The 21,839-nt window shown below is 43.8% G+C and overlaps 1 protein-coding gene across 5 annotated transcripts; it reads left to right on the top strand.

Moving 5' to 3' along the window:
* The first annotated feature begins 662 nt into the window (after nucleotides 1-662).
* Nucleotides 663-21,330, top strand: TTC32 (tetratricopeptide repeat domain 32). 5 transcript variants are annotated; one of them, XR_004326165.1, is made up of 5 exons: nucleotides 1,830-1,966; nucleotides 15,735-15,842; nucleotides 15,929-16,078; nucleotides 20,309-20,496; nucleotides 21,214-21,330. XR_004326165.1 is itself a non-coding variant. In XM_006191388.3 (3 exons), exons 1-3 carry the CDS (start codon nucleotides 1,815-1,817, stop codon nucleotides 7,045-7,047), a joined length of 447 nt encoding a protein of 148 aa, XP_006191450.1. In that variant the 5' UTR covers nucleotides 663-1,814; the 3' UTR covers nucleotides 7,048-9,214. The 5 variants fall into 5 exon arrangements, 1 of the variants encoding a protein (XP_006191450.1); XR_004326164.1 differs by having other exon boundaries at nucleotides 20,655-21,330; XR_004326163.1 differs by adding an exon at nucleotides 10,309-10,435 and having other exon boundaries at nucleotides 1,844-1,966; nucleotides 20,309-21,330.
* Nucleotides 21,331-21,839: the final 509 nt, after the last annotated feature.

Here is a 21,839-nt window from a genome sequence, read left to right as displayed (position 1 = left end):
CTGCAGGGGAAGGAGGAGCCTGCGGAGGAGTCTTACTTGATTTTGTTTGTGGGGCACAGGTTGTTGTGGCCATACTTCTTGAGGCAGATACAGCTTGGGGCTGTGGGCGAGCATGACACTTTAGGTAGATCATCTTGTAGCTGTATTTCTAGGTGAGCTGGCTGAGGGAAGGCTTGATGATGCCACCCCGCAGGCAAAGCACCAAGTGCAAGTGGACTGTGTGGAAAATGGGCCAGAGAGTTGGGGAGAGGCAGCCCCAGCACTTCAGTTGCAGGGCAGGGCCCTCCCCTTATCAGATATATGATTTGCAGGTATAGTCTTTCATTCTGTGGGTTATTTACTCTGTTGATAGTCTTCTGATGCACAAAAGTTTTAATTTTCATAAAGTTGTCTATTTTTTTCTTATGTTGCCTGTCCCTTTGGTGTCATATCCAGGAAATCACCACCAAATCCAATGTCATGAAGCTTTTGATTTATGTTTTCTTCTAAGAATATTTTATTTTTAGCTCTTACATTTAGGTCTTTAATTAATTTTGAGCTAATTTTTAAAATATGGTATTTAGCCCCAACTTCATTCTTTTGCATGTAGATATAGTTTTCCCAGCACCATTTATCGAAAATACTGCCCTTATGCCAATACCACACTGTTTTGATTTCTGTAGCTTTAGTAAGTTTTGAATCAGGAAGTGTGAGTCCTCCAACTTTGTTCTTTTTCAAGATTACTTTGGCTATTTGGGATCCCTTGTAATTCCTACGACTTTTAGGAAGTTTTTTTTGTTTGTTTGTTTTTTTTGTTTTTTTTTTTTTAGGGAGAATTTTTATATTTCTGTAAAAACATCATTGAGATTTTGATAGGGATTTCACTGAATTTGTTGATTGCTTTAGCATAACATGGGGTGTCTGTGGCTTTAATTTCTTTCATCAGTGTTTTGTAGTTTTCATTATACAAGCCTTTCACCTCCTTGGTTAAGTTATTTCCTAAGTATTTTATTCTTTTTGATGCTATTTTAAGTGGAATTGTTTTTTAATCTCTATGGAGTGTTCATTTTACATAATTTTTACTTGAATTAAACATATTGTACTTAACAAATTACTGCATGGGTTTCCCTTTGGTATAAAGGGCCAGGGAAGTAAACTAACATTGTCACCCACAGACTATCAACACAAAATACTTTTCAGTTGATCCTTACACTATTCTAGAGGTTCGAAAAGGTTGAGAAGTTTGCAGTCTAGAATCTTGGAGTTTTGAAATAAGACTCAGGACCACAGGACAACTAAGCTCACGAGATTTAGACACAAAGTGTCTCAGTGTAACCTATAGCCTACTGAAGCCAGCCTCTAGGGAGTGGACGCAGGAATCGGAAAAGCGCTACGATAAATCCGGGGGGCATTTAGCCATTCATAAAGCAAACCAAGGTCTTTCCGCTTCCGGGAGTCAGCCGCCGCACCCCCGCCATTCGTGTAACAAAGGGCAAGCTCCTTGCAACATCTGCCCGCGGACCTGGTAACCAGTGTGGAAGTATCGATCTACTGCTTTTCTGGAAACGAGCCAGGCGAGACCAGCAGTAACGAGAACTCCATTTCACAAGGATCTGTCTGCCCAAGCTTTCCGGGAGCGCCCAAGTTCTCCGCCGGCACTGTCGCTGATCTCGCGAGTCGACGGGTCCTCAGAAAACACAAACTTCCCCCTTTGCTAGCGCCGAGGTTTTGCCGTCAAGTTAAATTCCGGAGTGCGGAAGTGGCTTTGTGGTCCCGCCTCTAATCGCTCAGAGATCAACCCCATTTCTACACGGAAAGCAAGGCCTCCGAACGCTATGGAGGGGCAGCAAGGACAAGAAAGCCACGCAACCCTAGCCATTGCCCAGGCTCACTTCGAGAAGGGAGAATACGCGGAGGCCGAGGAGCTGTACTCCGCTTACATTCACCAGTGCGCCTGTGCAGCCTCCGTGGGAGCGGCGCCCGGGAGGTAACTATCGCGAGAACTGGGGACAGCGGGGTCTGGGCAAGGTGGGAGGCAGGGCTTGTTCAGTCCGGTTTCTCGGCCGCATGACCTCACCGGCGGCAAGGACGTAGCGGCCAGATATTTGACATTCCAGAAAGGCAGCGAAGGGGCGGTCCTGCGGTGTCAGGCCCCCGCGGCCCCCGCTGCCTTTCACTTCGAGTGTCCCTCTTCCACGTTACTGTGATCCAGAGCCTTAGAGCCGATAGGACTTTTCTTTGTCATTTTAAAAGGAGAGGTAGCCAGGACCTGGTGAGGGCCGGCGAGTGCTACCATAGCCACAGCCACAGCGTCACAGCAGGTGTTTTCTTTTTCACTTGTGAAAAGAACCTTAAATATATGGAAATAATAGAATGAACCTCCAGGTAACCATCCCTGGGCTTAAGCATCATCAGGGCATCGTAGTATTTATCCCATGGATGTTTCAGAATCCATTTTTAGATACTAAGGATTCTTAAAAAGACCTAAACACAATATCATTATCACATAATTCCTAATGTCAAATATCCAGTTTTGGAGTTTTCTTATTGAGCAATAATGGTGGTTTTGTTTGGTTTGTTTTTAGCAGTTGGTTCACGTCGGGATGCACATCAAGGCTCAATATATGTAAGGCCCTCCATTTTTTTTCCCCTTGCAGTTTATTTGGTGAGGCAACCGAGTCATGTGTCCTGAGAGTTTCCCATATTTTGATTTGTTGAATTCATCCCCCTGATTTTTAATATCTTCTACATTGCTTGTGCTTTGGTAGTTAAACCTTGAGGTTTGATCCAATTCAGATCCAGAATTAAGGTGAAAATACTATTAAAGGTGGTAATGTGTACTTCCATCAGAGAGTGTGTAATGTCTTTTCCTGGTGTTAGCAACCTCACCTGCTAATACCTGCTCTCCCAAAGCATCTTGGACTTATGCCCGAATGTGTACCATTTGTTGTACTCGAAGTTTTGACTTTGTTCTTGGTGGTGTTGAGTGGTCCAGGATGAGAAGATAAAGAACAGAAAACAGTTGAATGACCAGCTGTTTTTTGGTAACAGTTTTGAGTTGTTTACCTGCCTCCTCTCCTGTCAAGGACTTGCTTTTTCTTGGCAGGATGCCAGCTTGTTTTATTTGTATGAAACTTGAGATTCTTCTCCTGTTTGTTAAACTCAGTTGTAATTAAATCAGAAAAACTAAATGGCTTTCTCATTTCAGCAATATACCAGAATAATAGTTAATAGAAGTTTTGGAACAAGCAATAAGGTGATACCACCAACCCTCCAAACGTTAGGAAACATAGAAAATGCAGTTTTCTATCCTTGTTTCAAGCTCTGAGAATAGATTTATCTAGTAGGTTTTTAAAAATTTGTAAAATTTTTTATTGATGTATAGTTGCATGTACATTATTATATGTTACAGGTGTACAATATAGTGATTCACAATTTTTAAAGGTTATACTCCATTTATAGTTATTATAAAATATTGACTATCTTCCCCATGTTGTACAGTATATCCTTGTAGCTTATTTTATACCTAATACTTTGTACTTCTTTACCCTCTACCTCTGTACTCTCCCTCCCTCCTTCCCTCTCCCTACTGGTAACCACTAGTTTGTTTTTTATTTTTGTTGAGTCTGCCTCTTTTTTGTTAAATTTGCTAGTTTGTTGTAATTTTTAGACTTAACTAGCAAGTTTCAAAAAGTGTTTATCACCAACAGATCTATTGATGCCATCTAGTCTTTTTTTTTCCTTTTTTTTTGGGAGGGGGGAAGGGTGATCCCATCTAGTCTTGTTCCTTTGTACATCTCAGCCTAAAATCACAAATTTGTTGCTTGCCAAATATAATTCTGCTCCTTAACAGCGTAGGAAAGAAAATCTGCTGTGGTTTAGTAGAAGGTTGCTCAGCATGGCTGTATGAACCTTCTAATTTTCTTACAGTTCTGAAATTCTTCTAGGAGCTCATGGATTTAAACTGAATTCTGTTATTTCAACTTTCTTCCTTACATATATCTTTTAGAGTTTAAGTTTATTTTTAAAATAATGGATCATTGAATTATTTTGAAACAGTGTCTGGAATATTTGCATGCCTGCTGCTCTGAATGGTCTATAACATTTTCTTTTAATATCCAAAATTGCAGTCTTAGCCATAAACCTAATTTCCAAATATTTTCTTCTTTGCTAAAATTAGCAAGTGCAAAAAAAAAAATCTATGCTTGGATCAGTTAACTTGGTTACATTCCATGAAAATAAATATACCGTTGCAAAAATTTCAGAATTAAAAAATTACGCTTTAACTCTTAGCCCACATCTTTAAACTACGAAACAATTTCCATAAGGAGAGTAGGCTTTTAGAATTTGTTATAATGAGATCTAATTCTCAATCAAACATTCGATGATCCTCTGATAATAAGATATTTATAACAAAGTTTTGAAGCTTAGAAATTTAATGGCTAAAACCTTATTAGGTCCCGAGGCTGCATTTTTCTTTGTTAGATACTTTATTTTATTTTATTTATTTATTTTTAACATTTTTTATTGATTTATAATCATTTTACAATGTTGTGTCAAATTCCAGTGTTCAGCACAATTTTTCAGTCATTCATGGACATATACACACTCATTGTCACATTTTTTACTCTGTGAGTTATCATAACATTTTGTGTATATTTCCCTGTGCTTTACAGTGTAATCTTGTTTATCTATTCTACAATTTTGAAATCCCAGTCTATCCCTTCCCACCCTCCACCCCCTGCATTTTTCTTAAAGACACTTTACTGGGCAGCAGTTCAGCTAATATCATAGCAGAGATAGATGACGGAGTGTTTCCTCTTGATTTTTAGGTTTTAACGGTGGTGCTAGTGGCAACCAGAAGTGTCCATGTACCCCCTCTCCCAGTCCTAGTGCACAGAAAGAGAAATTCTCTGAAGTTGCAGTGGTTCCTCTCCATTGTTTGGAAAATTAGGTTTGAAGGAGACCCCCTAGGCTGTGAGTTCCCCTTCTGGCAGCAATAGTAACAAGTCTCTGTCTGAGAGCCCAAGGATCAAGATGTTAAGAGGAGTAACATTTAATAACACTGATGGCTGTCACAAATATTTTCTAAGAACTAGACTTCATGCTCTGGAGCATAACAAAGAATGACAGAGAAGCTTAGCCTGCATCTTCTCTGTTTGGTTCAAATTTGAGAATCCCTTTGGAAAAAAAAGAAAAGAAAACAGAACCATCTCTGACATGGAGCAGAGACCATTGATGTTCTTTGTGCAGATGATTTGTCCAGCAGGGGTTGGCTGGTGTGTGTGGGAGTGTGTGTGTGTGTGTGTGTCCGTGTCCTGTTGAGCTGGTGGCTGGTCAGAGCTGCCTGAGTATCTGACTCCTCCCAGGAAAGTTGCTCACCCAAAGCTCTGCAGCCCTCAGATGGAGAGCCGGTTCTACACACAGGACCCCCAGAGTGGACCGGAGCCTTAATACTCTACAGCAGGAAGCCAGTCTGGCCTTGGGGAGAATACTTGTTAAGGCTGGAGGGAGGGCACTCCCTGGGGATTGGCGTGTTGAGTTTTCACCTACAGTTAACCTCCGTTTCTTCACTGGTGGAAATGACTTCAAATCTCATTGTTTTCACTTAAAAATTTGAGAATAAAATTGACGATTCATCTTGAGACAGACTTGAACTGTGGGCTGGCTTTCCCTCCTTGCTCTGTTTAATTCTGATTTGTCTTCTTTGCCCCACTGGCATGTGCTTAGAAAATAAACGATCATTTTAATATTGCATTCAGCAAAACAAGTTGACAATGAACGAGGGCTTTGAACACATGATAAAATGAGTGTGCTTTTCAGATAAACGTTGTGGTGCTGTAACCCTGCAAAAGCAGATTGCGGAATTAAACAAAAATTGATTCCACTGCTTTATTTCTTTGCACCTTGTTTCTTCCGCTTGGTTTTTTAGTGTAGATCTGCATGTTATAGGCTATGAAGTTTGACAAGACCCCAAAGAGAATGAAAGTGGAAACGAGGAATGTGGTAACACGTTTTTAATGTGAACTTTTTGTTTAAAGCAAATGCCGCCCTGAGGATTTGGCTACTGCATATAACAACAGGGGGCAAATCAAGTACTTGAGGGTTGATTTTTATGAAGCCATGGATGACTACACATCTGCCATAGACGTCCAACCCAGTTTTGAAGTTCCCTATTACAACAGAGGGTTGATCTTATATAGGCTGGGTAAGAAACTTTTTCCCCCTTTTGTCCTTGACTATATTCTGTGAATTGAGAACTCTCAAATGTTGTAAAACTAAAGTAGTAATCACTGAGTGTGAAAGTTATGTGAAATTCAGGTTTAGAGCCTGGAACAAAGGAAGCGTACCTGAATGTTTTTAGTCATTGGATAGATGTTACAGACCACAGTGGAGCACTGGGGTGGGAATTGGCGCCGGAGTGAGAATGACCCCATTGCTTTGTGTCTGTGTATTCCCAGCTGCAACATGAGGGTAATGCCGATGATCCCCTGTGAAACTTTTCTGAGTTAAAATCTTCGAAGGCACAGGAGGCAATATAAAGCCAAGGGATTTTTAGATCCTCGGATTAAAGGGACAGTTGGGGCTGTTTCTCATTTAAAGTGTTAAAAAGAATATTGCTTTCCTGTTTCTTAATTTTACTGTAATTATATCAAATAGGTGATACAATTTTGTTGAAATTTTGTGATGACTTAAGGTATTTACCTGTTAAATCCCAGGATGTAAACCTATAACTAATTTTAATTCTGTAAGAGTATGCGAAATTACTTTGATCCACACATTCTTATATCTTTATTAAGAAGAAAAAATTCCTTTAGTAAGAGTGGTTGAAGGCCTGTGAATGTAAAAGCAGAAGTATGTGTACCCAAACTTTGCTGTGAATAATATATAGAAATACTCAGGTTTTTTTCTCTTTTCCATTTTTTGGGTTCTGGTACAGGATACTTTGATGATGCTTTGGAAGATTTCAAGAAAGTATTAGACTTAAATCCTGGATTTCAAGATGCTGTTTTGAGCTTAAAACAGACTATTCTAGACAAAGAAGAAAAGCAAAGAAGAAATTATTGAAAAATATTGAAAAAATTTTAACTTAATTGGAATAATAATTCATGATCCCTACACCTGGCATCTCATTGTCTGTAGTTTCACATTGGTGTTAAGCTATTTTGATTCATATTTAAGATAAAGACATTCCTGCATCAGCACTGAAAGTTAAATAATGTACGTAAGGTAGTTACTTTCAAGTTGAGTAACTATTGAGCAGGTATGCTTTTTATAAAGTGTAAACGAGTAATAACAATGTATAATTGTATATTATTACGGTAAAATATTTAAAGAAATGTGTGGTGTTCTCTTCAGTAAAACTATTTTTTTGCTATTTTTTATTCCCAACTTTTTATTTAAATATTTTTACCTCTACAGAAAATTGGAAGTATAATACAGTAAACACTTAAAAACACACTTAGATTCATCAGTTGTTAACATTGTATCATATTTGCTTTTTCTCTAAATTTGAATATATAACTTTTTGCTGAACTGTTTGGAAGTAAGTTGCAGATATCACAATACTTTACACCTAAATATTTCAGCCTGCATTTTCTAAGGATAGAGACAGCCTTCTTTATAGCCACACCATTATAATATCTAGTAAAATTAATAATTCTGTAATATCACCCATACCCCTCCCATATTCAAATTCCCCAATTGTTTCCAAAATGTGTAGATTTTTATTTCTGGATCTGGAGACAGTCAAGTTACATGGCATTTTGTTTTTATTTGTTTGGAGTGGGAGAGGTAATTAGGTTTACCTAGTTATTTATTTTTAGAGGTAGTACTGGGGATTGAACCCAGAACCCTGTGCATGCTCAGTATGCACTCTACCACTTGAGCTATACCATCCCTAGGCATTTTATTAAGTCTCTTGGAGTTCTTTTAATCTGCAGTAGTCCCCTGCCCATTTTCTCCCCATGGCATCCACTTTGAGAGCAAACCTATTTTGTATAGCTAAGCTAGAGAGATGTAACATTTGGTCTTAAAAATAAATATATGTCTTACTTGAGAGCAGTTAGAAATAATTCAACTTCCAGTTGCTTTTCTCTAGTAACCACTGATAGGGTAGGTTAAGGTTTAAATGTGGAACATAGTTTTCTGTCTCTGGATACTGACAATAACGACTGCTATCCTCAGCATTAACTGATTACTCACTGTAAGCCAAGCACCGTTCAAACGCTCTATAACATTTTGCAAGTGGGATGGGGCTGCTTAGTGAGGTTAGGAACTGACAAAAAGCACTTAGTAAATATAAGGCTTAAAAAAATCTGTTTTATTTGGGTGCTGCCAACGAATGATAAGGCTGTGATGAAGCTTTCAAGAACTGGGAAGAATTTGAAGGGAAAACAAGCCAGAGCCGGCTGTGTCTCATCTAGAATTTTTTTGTATGTATGTGTTTTTATTGTTGATGTTTGGCTTGATAAGATACAGATCCTGCATCTTGGGATCTCCCAAACTGGTGTATAATTGCGGTGGAAAAACTGTTCTGGGGTGGAAATTGCCCTCATCAGGAGAAAAGAGCGTGTTTGCCCAGTGTCTCCAGAGGAGAGCTCAGAGTAACCACTGTGGTCCCAGATGCATTCACCATGTTTTTGTTTTTGTCTCGAGTTTAAGTGACCTCATAAAGCAGAGGAAGTAATTGCCTCGTTTGTAGTTCATAACTAATATCTGGCAAAATGCATGGAGAATTTGGGCTGCAGGTGAATGAATATTAAAAGAAAGTCAAGTTTGAAAGGAAACTAAAAGTCTCTGTATTTCTGGAATGATTCACATTTTCCAGATGACTTATCTTTCTATGTGTTGGAAATGTCTTTAAAAGAATTTATAAAGCTGCATTAAAATGTAGAAAAATCCTTCTTAAGAAAACTTAAAAAAAAAAAAAATTAAAGCAAAGTCTGTAGACTTTGGGAGAGCTTAAGCCAATCTACCCAGAAAATCAAATCCTTAAAAAATGCTTCAATAACTTTATTTCCTCTTGGCTCATATTCTCTTTTCTTTACACTTGATTGGGATAAGATGTAATATGAAAAAAAAAAAAAACCTTGTTAAAAATGTTGATTTATGGGATTTTATTATTCAATATTTCTTCATTAGAAAAACAAAGACACTGAAGGGCAAGAACCAGCACTTACTGATTTGGAGCCCAGGTGCTTCTCAAGTTACTGGAAATAAATAAAGTATAATATGTTGTCCTCATTTTTCTTCAAAACTTTAGCCATTACACATTCAGATTCTAAACTTCTGGTTGGTTAATAATACCTTTGCTACGTGCCTTTTAAAAAAGACATTACTTGCTGTTTGCTAGTGTTCATATTTCCCACATTTCAGTATTTGTAGAACTCTTCTGCTAGAAGAGTGCCCAAACTATATTGCTTTCCAGTTTTTCTCTGTGCAAACAAGGCAAAAAATTGTGGTTTGTTACAAAGTTTGTCTTTTATAAAGTAAGGTAAGAGAGAATAAATGGATATAAATTACTTTTGAGCTTAGAAAATGACTTTGAGCTCTGAAGCATGGAGCTATTTGGTTTTTTTCTGAAATCTGGAACTGAGTCAGCATGTGGACCTTCTTTATGATCGCGAACTACGGTAGATGGCAAATGAGATTTCCAGGTCAGCTTTTAGTCCTTATCTGTTTGCCCTTTTCTAGGTTTTTCCTGGCTTTTCCATCTCTCACTGGCCTCTCGACCCTCCCAACGCTGTATATACATGGTCTCAGCCTTCTGCCGTTTTTCCAGTTTTAGTCTTTCTCGATGGGGATGATATAGCTTAACCTTGCCACCCGGCCCAAATCAGTTCAGCATTTACACTGCTACTCATCTCAGTATCTTCATCTCTGCCGAGTCTAGTCCCCCTTCAACATTTAACTCTAAGTTTCACATAATTAAATCTTGCTTAACAACTTTAATTTGTTCTTGAATGCCTCAGCTAAGTGAAAAGCCATGGAAATGAAAAAAAAAATTCTACCATTTTGAAGCCCATTTTAGCCGAGACCCAAATACTTTTCACAGATAGAAAAATATATCAATTGGGTGATAAGAACAAGTTTATAATAAGTAATAACTTGAAATTACAACAGTTACATATACTGTAACGACATTAATGCTTCCTTTCTCTCTTTTTTTTTCTTTCTGTGCCATAAGAAAACAGCTTCATTGGTATACAAAGTGTACAATTCAATGGTTTTAAAGTATATTCAGAGTTTCTGTACTAGTCTTAAAACCAGTTTTTTAAGCTTTGTGGGTCTCCTGCTCTTTTTGCACGCACACTGCACTTAATGAAGTTATAACAGAAAAACACACCCTGGCAAATTTAAGGCGAAATGTGAGCGTGTTTCAGAACACCTAACAGCACACGCACAGCACAGATGGAAGAGTCCTGAGAACTGCCGCCTCTTTGGTTCCATCCAAGTAAGTAGCATGATTCCAATTTGGCCAATGTGATCTTCTCTGACTAGAAACTTGTGTGGAGTAAACAGGAGGTACGTGTCTGCCCTGCAGCTGTGAAGTGGAACTTTCACGTACAGCACGCTTATTAAATGTGTTTGAGTAAACAGATTGTTATCTTAAAAAAACTAATTATTGACAAACATATGGTAAATAATGTTCCAAGAGCCTGGTTAATGAAACTGCTGGGACATGAGCTAAGTGTGTAATTTTAACAGCTGCTAAAGAAATGCACGTTGTGGTGTTTCTTACATTCCTCAAAAATGTGACACTAAGTGATGGAAAAGGGATTCCAGTTAAACATGGTGTTTGGTGAGAGAGAAGGGAGACTGAGAGAGACTGAGGCTTGTAGAATTTCACCTCTAATGTTAAAGGGACTTCAAAAACACCATTTCATTCTTTAGGAAAGAAAGATGAAAAATATAATTAAAACCCCCTTTTTTTGAAAAACAAAGCAATTGATAAGATTAAAAACTGTAATTTTACTTGTTAAAATCACAAGAAGATAGAAGGACACATCCACATAGCAAAAAACATGATAAAAAGAAGAAACCTACAAGGAAGCCCCTAAAAGCAGCAGTTATGACCTATGAATATGCATTTAACAGCACGGATCAGAGCCCAGCAGGTCCTCCCAGCTCTGTGTGTCAGCAAACGTGCAGCACTGACGTGATGAAGGTCTTATTTTTCAGAGGAGGAAACAGGCTAAGAAATTCAGTAACATGCCCAAAGTTACATCCAAAATACATATAAACGTTCACAACTGCAATTAGTGTCAATTGATTTTTTTGTTGCTGGCATCAACTCAAAACAGAAAAATAGATTTTTTTTTGTGTGTCCTGATACAAAATTTAAATTGCTCATAAAATGTTTTAGTGCTCATCAAAGTAAGTACCAAAACAATATAAAAATATTTTTAGTTTTTATAATGGAACATTTATTATAATTCTGGAATTGCTTGTTGGTAATCTTCCTGCCTGATTGAAAACAGACACAAAAGATGGTGAAAAGCAGATTAATACTGAGAGCAAACTCCATTTGGAAAATTGAAAGCCACGGCTGCCAATATGTAAATTTGTATCTTATGTTAAGAAAAAGTGTCCAACATTTATAAAGAAGGCAAAAGGGGGATTGCATATCCTTTCAATCTTGTGCTGAGCACAGCCTGACAGACCCACCCACGACTTTCAGTTCTTCAGGACTGCATCTTTCTTTGATTTCCTAATTACTCTCTTTGTGGGGGGAAGGAAGGGTTAGCATTTTTTTCTTTATTTAAAAAAAATTTTATTTCTTACTGAAATGTAGTTGATTTACAATGTTAGTTTCAGGTGTACAGCAAAGCATTTCAGTTACATATATACACATACATATATGTATTTTCCAGATTTTTTTCCATTATATGTTATTATAAGAAATTGAATATAATTCCCTGTGCTATGTGTATCTTTTAATCCCAAACTGCTAATTTATCCCTCCCCCACCTTTTCCCTTTTGGTAACTATAGTTTGTTTTTTATGTTCATGAGTCTTTTTTTGGTTTGTAAATAAAATCTGTATCATTTTTTTTTTTTTAGATTCCACATGTAAGTGATATCATATGATATTTGTCTTTAGGGCCCAGACTCTGTGAAATTGAAGATTTCTTGAATTTCACGTTAACTTGCAGATTTTTCTCCAGGGAAGATGCAGATGATTGTGGTAGAAACGATAACCCCAAAGGTTCTGGTTTTATTGCCCTGGAGGACATTAACCAGTTTTGGTTTTAACCTAGTGACTTTAGTCCCAAACTCCTTCCTCCTTGACCACAACTACTCAGTTCCTCAAAGGCTCTCTTCCCATCCTGGTGGTTCTTGAGTTAAACACACACTTGTGCCGGGAGGGTTTGAAAGCACACAGTGGCAGTGGGACATCAGTCCGTGAGAAGCAGAGTTCTCACAAAAGCTCCCGTTGAGGAGCTTTGTACCTGCTGCTTCCTCTGTCACCCCAAGGCTGAGCCCTCCTGTCCTTCAGGCCTTTGCTGGTCTGTTACCTCCTTGTGGCTCTTCTCTGACCATCTCGTTTAAAATGCAAATCCAAATCTGACTCCTCCTCTCCCTGATTTCCTCTCTCCATCCATATCACATTTTAATTTTGTCTGCCTGTCTTCTCCTCCCGGGGAGGTAAGCTGTCCCACGGCGGAGGTTTCTGCCTCTCTTGTTTCCTCCTGTATCGTTAGCATCTAGAACAGTGTCTGGCAGACAGAAGGGCCTCGACTCTGTCCAATGGGTACATGAATTAGTTACCATAATCTGCTAATTAACTTGCTGTGTGGATCTTGCAGATTCAGTCCTGGCTGTTAGTTGTGAGGCGGACAATTGTTTGTCCCCTTGTTTCTCTGCTGATTTTGAGGAAGGGCCTGAATTATAGTTGTTTTCATTTTATTGACAATAGGTCACAGTTCTAGTTTAATTTAGAGGAAGAAAGCTGTCTAAAAGACAAGCTCAGATTCCACAAGGACTTCATGTTTTAATATGACTTTGTAACAGGTGCCTGTCATGGGGTCATGTGTTGAATTGTGTACCTCCCCGCCAAAGATATGCTGAAGTCTTAAGCACCAGTAGCTTAGAACGTGACCCTATTTGGGGTTATAAAGACATAATTAGCTCAGGCGAGGTTATGCTGGAGTGGGGTGGGCCCTTAAGCCAATATGACTGGTGTCCTTATAAGAAGAGAATTTGGATACAGATGCAGAGGAGGAAGCCATGTGACGATGGAGGCAGAGATGGAGTGATGCTGCCATTAGCCTGGGGCTCCTGGAACTGAAAGAGGCAAGGAAGGAGCCCCTGGCAGGAGCAGAGCCCTGCTGACATCTTGATTTCAGACTTCTAGTGTCCGGAGCTGTGAGAGATTAGCTTCTTTTCTTAGAAGCCACCCGGTTTGTGGTACTTTTATGGCAGCCCCGGGAAACTAGGTACCCAGGAAATGTTAGTTCAGTTTCCGAATGACAAGCCTTTTACACAGACGCCTTCGTGTTCTGGCACCCACAAAATGCAGCTCTGTGGGAAAAGGGGTGAACATTTTGTGAGGACAAGCCTATAGACAAAAGATTTCCAGAGGAGGGGAGGAAAGAGAGGGCTCTACTTTCCTTCTTTGTTCACGACCCTGACTGAACTAGGAGAAGGGCAGTGACTAAGCTCCCTGCAAAACATGCCCTGGCCTCCTGCTGAGAAGTTCATTGCCTCCCCATGTGCCTTTGAGATACTCGGCTCTTGGAGGACAGAGGCTCCTCTGGCTTGAGAATGGAAAAGAAAAGTGGGAGGCCCTTCAGGCTGCCAAACAACAAGCCAGGTGAGACGCCATCCAAGTTGGCTGAGCCAGCAGGATTGGGAGCTGTCGGTGGGTCCAGCAGAACGATAATCATTTCCATTATGAACAGCAGCTGCCCGTAGACTTAATGGAATAGGAGCAGCCTCTTGGATCGGAGGGTGGGGTGAAGGGTGAATGGAATGGGGCGCCTGCATATGGAACCCCAAGCCTCCGTCTCACTGGTGCCAGCGCGTGACAATGGCCAGGGGCCACTGCTCTTCCCTGTTATTCTCACTCCCACCTCCCTGCCTCTGCTCTCCTGTTCTCTCCCCAGTGTTCTCTCCCAGAATACGCTCTTTCCTTCGTTGATTTAAACCCTACCATTCATCAAGTCTCAACAACTACCATTAACCCTTCCCTGCCAAGATCAGCCCAAACTCATCTTGTTCTCCATTTTCCATTATGATCTAGACAGAGCACCTTTGCCACTGAATATGGTCCACTGGCCAGTAGCACTGGCATCACCTGGGAGCTCATTAGATGTGCAGACCCTAAGTTCTAAGCCAGACCTACTGAATCAGAATTTACATTTTCATGAGCTCCCCTTGTGCTTCATCTGCACACAAAGGTGTGGGAAGCACGGGTCCGTATGAAGCATGGGTCCGTATTGCTGGTTCTTGGAGTGTGGTTTCTAGAGCACCAGCACCAGCATCACCTAGGAACTTGTCAGAATGCAACCTGTGAGCCCCACACCAGACCTACTGAACTGAGTCCCTGGGGGTGGGGTGGGGGACCCTGCCTTCTCCCGGAGACTCTGAAGCACACTCAGATTTGAGAACCACTTGTCTACGTCACTCCGTCCATCATCTAATGATGCTCTTTCATTTCCTGGCTGTTTGTCTTTCCCTTCAAGTTGGGGACGCTGAGACCAGGAACAGTGTTTGTGTGTGTCTGTGCGGCTGAGGTCTCTGCATGGGGGGATGACTGATGTCCAGAGTAACTGTCCAGTGTTCAAGCACGTGGGGGCTGGAGAGAAGGGAGAGGATGAAAGGGAGGGTCCTGGGAGATTTCCCTTTGTTCTCTGAGTCTCTCAGGGGTTTAAGGTTTCTTGGGGTAGAGGGGAAGGTGTTATGCTTCTTCTCTCAAATCAGAGACCACATGGGTAGGTACCATGTAGTTTTCATAATGGGTTAATATCGCGTCAGGGCCTTACCTGATCCAGAACTCGGTCTCCAACCGTTTTACGTGGCTTTTCCTCTGTGGAAAAAGCCATTATTGCCATTGAGCAAAGAAAGCAGTGCTGGCTCATTGTTCCTTTTCCTGGATCAACAAGTCCTTCATCCGGGCAAGTGGCAGTGCCTAGCTCTCTGGCTTACCAGCGAGAGGGATTCTCAGACATGACTAGCATATAGCCTCCTCCTCATGAGCTCTCATGAAACACTGCTGTGTTCCTTCACCATCCACTAACTCCGCGGCCAGCAGTCTTGGGCTGGGGAGCAGAATGTCCCAGAATGTTGCCTTAAGTGCTCTTCCTCCTCAGGCTGGCTGCTAGCTTTCAAATTTCTAGACATAATTCCTTTTGAATTGCTTAATGGGCATATAATTTTAATCAGAGTCATATGACACTTGAGCTGGAAGAAATCATCTACTCTTCTATTTTTATTTATTTATTAGGCTTTCAACAAAAAACAAAACTGAGGAGTTACAGAGATTATCTGTATACTGTCGACCCTCACACATGCATAGCCTGCCCGTTATCAGTATCGCTGCCCAGAATGGTCCTTTTTTTTTTTTTAACCAAGGATGATATATCATAATCATCCAAAGTCCAGAGTTTATCTTAGGGTTCACTCTTGGTTGTGTACCTCCAGTGGGTTTGGACAAATGTGTGGTGACATGTATCCACCATTATAATATGATACAGAATATTTTCACTGCCCTAAAAATTCCTTTGTGCTCTGCCTATTCATTTATTGTAGACAAACGGGAGAAGGTTCTGGAGTAAATGTCATGCAGCTGGTAAACCAGAGAACTAGGACTGGATCAGCCCTTCCGAACCTTCCGTTTAAGAATAAGAGTGACCTCCGGTTAGTGACTCACCTCAGTTTATACTTATTTGCATGAATCCTGACCCGAAACCCAGACCTGCTTCAAGATCCAATTCTTTGCCCAGGACTGTTTTCCAGAACGGGAGCCCCACAGGCCCAGTCCTGGGATGAACTGTGCGAAGGCCTGGAAACCAGAGAACAGAGAACAGAGAAGCGTTATGTATAAAGGCACCCAAGTCACACCCTAGAGGCAGAGAGGATGCCCCAAGGCGCAGGTAAGTTGTGTGGCTGTAGCTGAGGGGCTGCAGGGAAGGCACTGGCACAAAGAACTCTGGGAGAGGAGAGAAGGGGCTGGTAGATGCAACAGTGTTTCCACCCCCTTTGGTGCTGTTATAATTTGACTTGCAAGTATGGGAAGAAGCAGCTTAATTCCCACAAATCTGAAGCAACCTGCTGGGAGGAGGGGCAGGGACTAGGGACTGGTTAGAGAACCTTCTCCTTAGGCAAATGCCTGCTGTTCTCCCTGAATTCTCATGATATCTCTTCAAGCCTCATGATAGCCCATCAAAATTGGCATTTATTTCTATTTCACCAAAAGGGATGAGTCCTGACTTAAATTAGGCTGGAGTCAAAGCTCCTAGAGAGTCCAGGTCTTTCCTTGCCCTCACACCTGAGCTCCCTATAGGGTGACCAGCTTGCCCTGGTTTGCCCAGGACTTTCTTGGCTTTGAGACCAGAAGTCTAGCATCCCAGGAAACCCCTCAGTCTGGGGTAAACCTGGCTCTCCCTCTTTTTGCTCCCTAGACCACAGGCATCTTGACAGGAGCCACTCTGGCCCCACAGGGCCTGAGTCAGGCCGGTCTTGCTCAGCTGATGGGCCCCTGGCACCAGGGCAGCAGGCTGGCTCCTGCTTCTGGACTGGAGGGTCCACAGCCCCAGCCTGCTGCTGCTCCACCAGCTCCTGTCCTGCTGCGTTGTACTGTGGAGCACTGGCCAACAGGAGGCGCTGTCTGCCTGGCTGTACATCAGCTCAGACAGAGGTGGACAAACAACAGGAAGACAAATGGCTCAGCCATTGGGGAAGCCAATCCCTGCTGTTTTCACCTTGGGACAAATGTAGGTGTGAGGATCAAAAACTCATTCAGAATCAACTTCAGTCAAAAGGGACTTTATTTTAGGGATACAAGTTCATAGGATGCAAGAATGAGCCTGAGGCGCAGGCTTGGGGAGGGGGAGAGTGTGGGAGCCGCCTCTCCCTGCTGGCTCTCCCCAGCTCAGACTTGCTGGAGTCTTGAGGGGCCCAGCAAACAGCACTGGGGTTTGGACCAACTGGCAGTGCAGACAGGCCCGTTTGGAGGGAATGCTGGGCTTCTTTGGGAGAAGAACTGGGTTGGAGGATGTCACTTACAGAGAGCGGAACACTTTTCCAACAGTGATGACTTAGAATGAGAGCAGTTTATCTATTCCCCGCTGCACTGCCACGTGATGGGGAGGATAGGGGTTGCTGCTGCTGCCCCCTCTCCCCCCGGAATACTTATGGCCAGGAGGAAAGAAGAGAAACAGAGACTCGGGAACTTAGGCTCCTCCCAGGAGAGGAAGGAAAGGGAGGAGCTTGGTTCCTCATCCACTAATCTGGGGAGTCACTCTACCTGAGGTCAGGGAGGGAGAGAGGGAGGGATGGGTGAGGGAGGAGAGCCGTTGGGTGTCACTGCCCACACAGAAGGGGCACCAGCAGTGGGGGGGATAAGCTTTTCCTCTCCCTCCCAATAGTCCGACTGGAATAGCCCTGTCTCATAGCCACCGTGGGCACCACGGGCACGTTACCCCCACTGCTCTTCAAGCTTAGAGCCCCTTCCCATCAAGAAGGCTCTGGATTGCTGCTTCCTTCCTGAAGCCTTTCTCACTCTCCTCAGGGCTGTCATCCCTTCTCTGAACACTTAGGCCCGTCAGTTTATACCCACTACTTAGGGCCTTTTGCTTTTCAAAGCAGTTCAAGTTTTAGTCAGTGCTTTCATGCAAAACCTGGAGGCTTAGGGCCCTTTAAGGGTCTCCTTGATGTCAGCCAATCCTTGCACTTAAACTCTGTTCTTCCTTTTCTTTGGTGCTCTTGGTGTTTCTAAAAGCCTGATAATGAACTGGGGGCCTCAGTGGGGAGAAGCCAGCAACTTGAAGCCTTTGTGGTCCAGCTGGGGTCCGGCCCCCGCAGGGACTCTGCGGCCAGGGCTCTTTACCACCAAGGCCAAGAGCGACACTCCACTCGGCCCTCCTCAGCCCTTACGGCTAACCAACCCATGATGTTCAGCTAGGTTAACAGGAGGGACCACCCATTTTTATAGTGAGAAACATTGCTCTTCTGAGACCATTACGTGGGCCAGGAAGGAGAGAACAGGCTGAGTTGAGAGCCCTGTCCATTACAGCACAATCTGGAAAGGAGACAAGCTCTGTAGTTGGGCCCCAAGGAGACATTCTTACCGCCCTCCTCAGAGACTGTTGCGGGACTGGCCAAGGCCGGGCCCACGACCAGAGGCCTGCATCTAAGGCCGTTAGATCACACGTGGAGGAAGACAGAGTTGCGCCAAAGATTTTCTCCAAGGTCAGACTGCGCTCTGTGAACTCCCACAGCTGAGTTCATGTTGGTCCCTGGGGGTGAAGATGGTCAAGTCGTCATCACTGGAAAACATTACGTGGGGAAGTGGGCAGCTGGGCTTCGCGGGTTCTGCCACGGAGGCCGCGACTGCTCCTAACAGGTTAGGCAGACACGTGAGAAAGTGGCGACAAAACAACCGGAGCTGTTGAAAAGTGCTTCCGGAGAACGTCGTTTCTAGCAGCTTTCTCCTCCCCTAAAGGACTTTGGACTTTAGTGACAACTGCTCTTGTCCCTAACATTTCTTCTTTGCTGACAGGAAACCAGACAATAGGGCTGAGGTCATTCATCTCATGTTGTAAAACAAATTCTAAGGCAACAAGCTTGGAGGGCCTCCGAAGTAGAGCGCTGAGCATTCTCCCTTGTTGAAGGAAGGGGCTGATACCTGAAGATCCCTGAACGGGAACCCTACTGACAGGACACTGGGGCTGATGTGTGCTTAGTTAAAGCTGTTTATTACATGTGGATCCGCTATGGATCCATAGAATGACTTACAGGTCATCCTGGGTAATGCCAGCACAATGGCCACCGTTGTGACAAGAAAGCAGCTGGCCAGGACTATGGCCAGGACCTTTGGGTGCTGCCCTCTGAGGAAGAAGGCAGGCTCTTAGGGTTAGCAGGTGACATGAGTTCTGAAGTTCCCTCTCAGATCTTGACTTTCTGGCTAACAGGCACATAGTCCCCAGAGGCACTGAACCCAGGCCATATGGTTAAAGCAGACTTTCCTGGCCCGAGTTCAAGGCGCATGTGGGGCTGAGCTGTCACTGAGGCAGGAAGACTAAGCTCTCTCGGCTCATGTGGACTTTCTTCCAGGACCTCCTTCTTCTACAAGGATAACCAGACTTGTTAAATGTCTCATAAAATGCTTGGCAATTAGCATAGCCAGACACTAGACAAGCTTGGTGGGTGAGAGCCAGGGGGTTTTGGCCAGAGTCCTTAGAACTCACCCAGATCTGCATGCAAGCCCTCTTCAAGGGAGAGTTCCTTGGGCTGAGAGAACAAAATGGGCCCAGCTGAGAGGTTGCCGTGGGATGCACAGTGCTGTTCAGAGAGCTCTGCAGAAAGGTGAGTTCACGGGTTGGTCAGGGCTTCAGGCAGCTCTCAGAAGGTTAGGCTCCTTTGGAGCAATGGAGGGGAAAGTTGAAGATGTTCATGGGCAGCACTTCTCAGTGTCATCACTAGACAGCACAGTAGGAGGCATCTCATCTCGTCTTCTCTCCTCCAAAGGGCACTGGCCTGGACAGGGCCTTCTAGGGTCCTAGTGTAGGTGCACAGGGGTCAGGCAGTGTAGACACATGAGAACAGAAGTGGAGGACAGTGGAGACTCCCTAATAGGAAGTCTATGAATTAGATACTTTACTACCACTTTGAAAGTCTTCAATGACCTGAAGGAGGTTCAGGTCCTCATTCTGCAGGAGAAAGTAGGAAATGGGAAATGACTGGTGCAGGTCACACAGCTAATAGCTGGCTAAGCAGAGGATCAGGCAGAGGTCCAGCTGATGCCAGGCTGCCTCCGACCACACTTAATCTGAGTTACTAGTTACCACTGGTGGGACTTGCCCTCTGGACGCCGATGCCAAGTCACCAAGCAGTATGTGTGAGCCCAGTCTCTTCAAAGAAACTGATGAGGTCCTCAGGGCCTGGGACTCCCAGGGGCTTTGCTCATTGTCCATCAACCATCCCTGTAACCGGGAGCCTAGATCCCTGTTTGGCCCTTTCTGGTTCACTGAGAGGTCACCTCTTCGGGGGCAGAGGCCACATGTTTCCCCACCAGCCTCTTGACCAGTGGCGGCTACAGGACTCCTTCGCTCTGGGAAATAGGGTAAAAGTCTCCCTCCAACAGGTTAGTTTCTTTTCTGCAGCTGCCAGAGGGATGTGGAGACAAGCAAGCTGTGAGGCACTCCGGAGAAACCTCGCGTCACCAGCATCTGCCTTCACCCATCCTGGCCCACTGTTACCCACAAGGAAGCCTGCACGGCGGTGGAGGGAACTGCTGGGAAGTCAGGGGAAGATCCCGACTGAGAAACGGCACAGAAGGCTGGTAGCTCAGGTGACATGACGGTCCCCTGGGAGACTGGGTCCCTGACTTTAGGGGTCTTGCTCTGGCACATGAGGTGTCCTTATAGAATCTTGGGCCAGTACCTCTGGTTGGATTGGGGTTCTGGTTCTGCCCTCTTAGTGTCTAGCTGAGGTCCTTGCCATCTGCAGTGATGTTCCACTGTGGGCTGCCATCAAATTCTGGTGACACTGCCATCCAGCGCTTGTCCGGGAGGAATTCTGCTGTGGCGCCTGCAGCGCTTATCAGCTCCCACCTGAAGAACACCGCCCCCGACGGCTGACTCAGCGGCCATTTCCCCACTGCAGAGCTCAGTGAGGGGCTCATTTCGGGGAGGGAAGCAGCTGATGTTCTCATGGGGGGTTTTCTTCTCTGCCCTCCTTCCCCCAGAAACCCCCCAGAATACCCTTACCTTTCGGTCCCCTTGTCTGCATCTCGGGGCTCTTCCTGGAAGCCCCCCTAGGCCCAGCTGAGTGAGGGTGCTACTCAAGGAAAGTTCTCCCTCAGTCCCCCAACTACTCACCGCCCTCTAACCTGGGCCTGTGACACCTCCGAGCCATCTCCTGGTGGCAGAACAGCTTTCTTGCTTGGCCCGTCCCCAGGCCTGCCCACTGTGGGTGGTGTTTCTTCACCTGAGTGGTTGCAGCAAAGCTTTAACCTCGGACAAGAGTGGACAAAATCAGAATTTACTCATTTTCACATACATTTTAGGAGTTGAATGCCAAGCCTGAATACCACCAGCGGCAAAGATCGTGGGCCCTGCCTTCAAGGAAATCCATTTAGAGGGGAAAATAAGGATACGTAATAAAGGACAAATTACCAGTCCAAGCTCGAATGTGGTTACGACTCTGATTACAAGAGTTTAAAGGAAGGAGGGTTGGGGGAGAGGGAAGGAGGAAGCAGAAAGGCTTGTGGGGGAGGTAGTAATTGAAATGGGCTCTGAAGCCTGAGAAGTCACACAGGAAGAGACGGGATCACTTCCATGAAGAAGATATGGAGGTGATATGGGGTGAGCTGGAGCCATGACCATCTCATTTGTCTTCCACAGAGGAATAGAGAAACTGGCAAGTCTGGAAAGGGATTCCACCGAGTGTCCACAGATGCTCAAGGCCTTTGATACTTGGGTCAGAAGCAGATGCAATGGCTTTAGAGTAGAGCCAGCAGGAGGCCTAAGGCAGGGCTGGAGGGTGGAATGAGGCAGTGCAGAGAGCAGGACACAAGGGTTGAACAGGACACAAGGCTGTTGGAGGCCAAGGAACCCCCTGGAAGCACCCAGCAGGAGACCCCGTGGGTGCAGACAGAAGCCTGTCCACCCACTAATGAAGTCACACCCTCCA

Source organism: Camelus ferus, chromosome 15 (assembly GCF_009834535.1).
Source record: "Camelus ferus isolate YT-003-E chromosome 15, BCGSAC_Cfer_1.0, whole genome shotgun sequence".
Classification (NCBI taxonomy): Eukaryota; Metazoa; Chordata; class Mammalia; order Artiodactyla; family Camelidae; genus Camelus; species Camelus ferus.
Note: the sequence above shows the minus strand (reverse complement) of the source record. Positions and strands in the feature narration are given on the sequence as shown.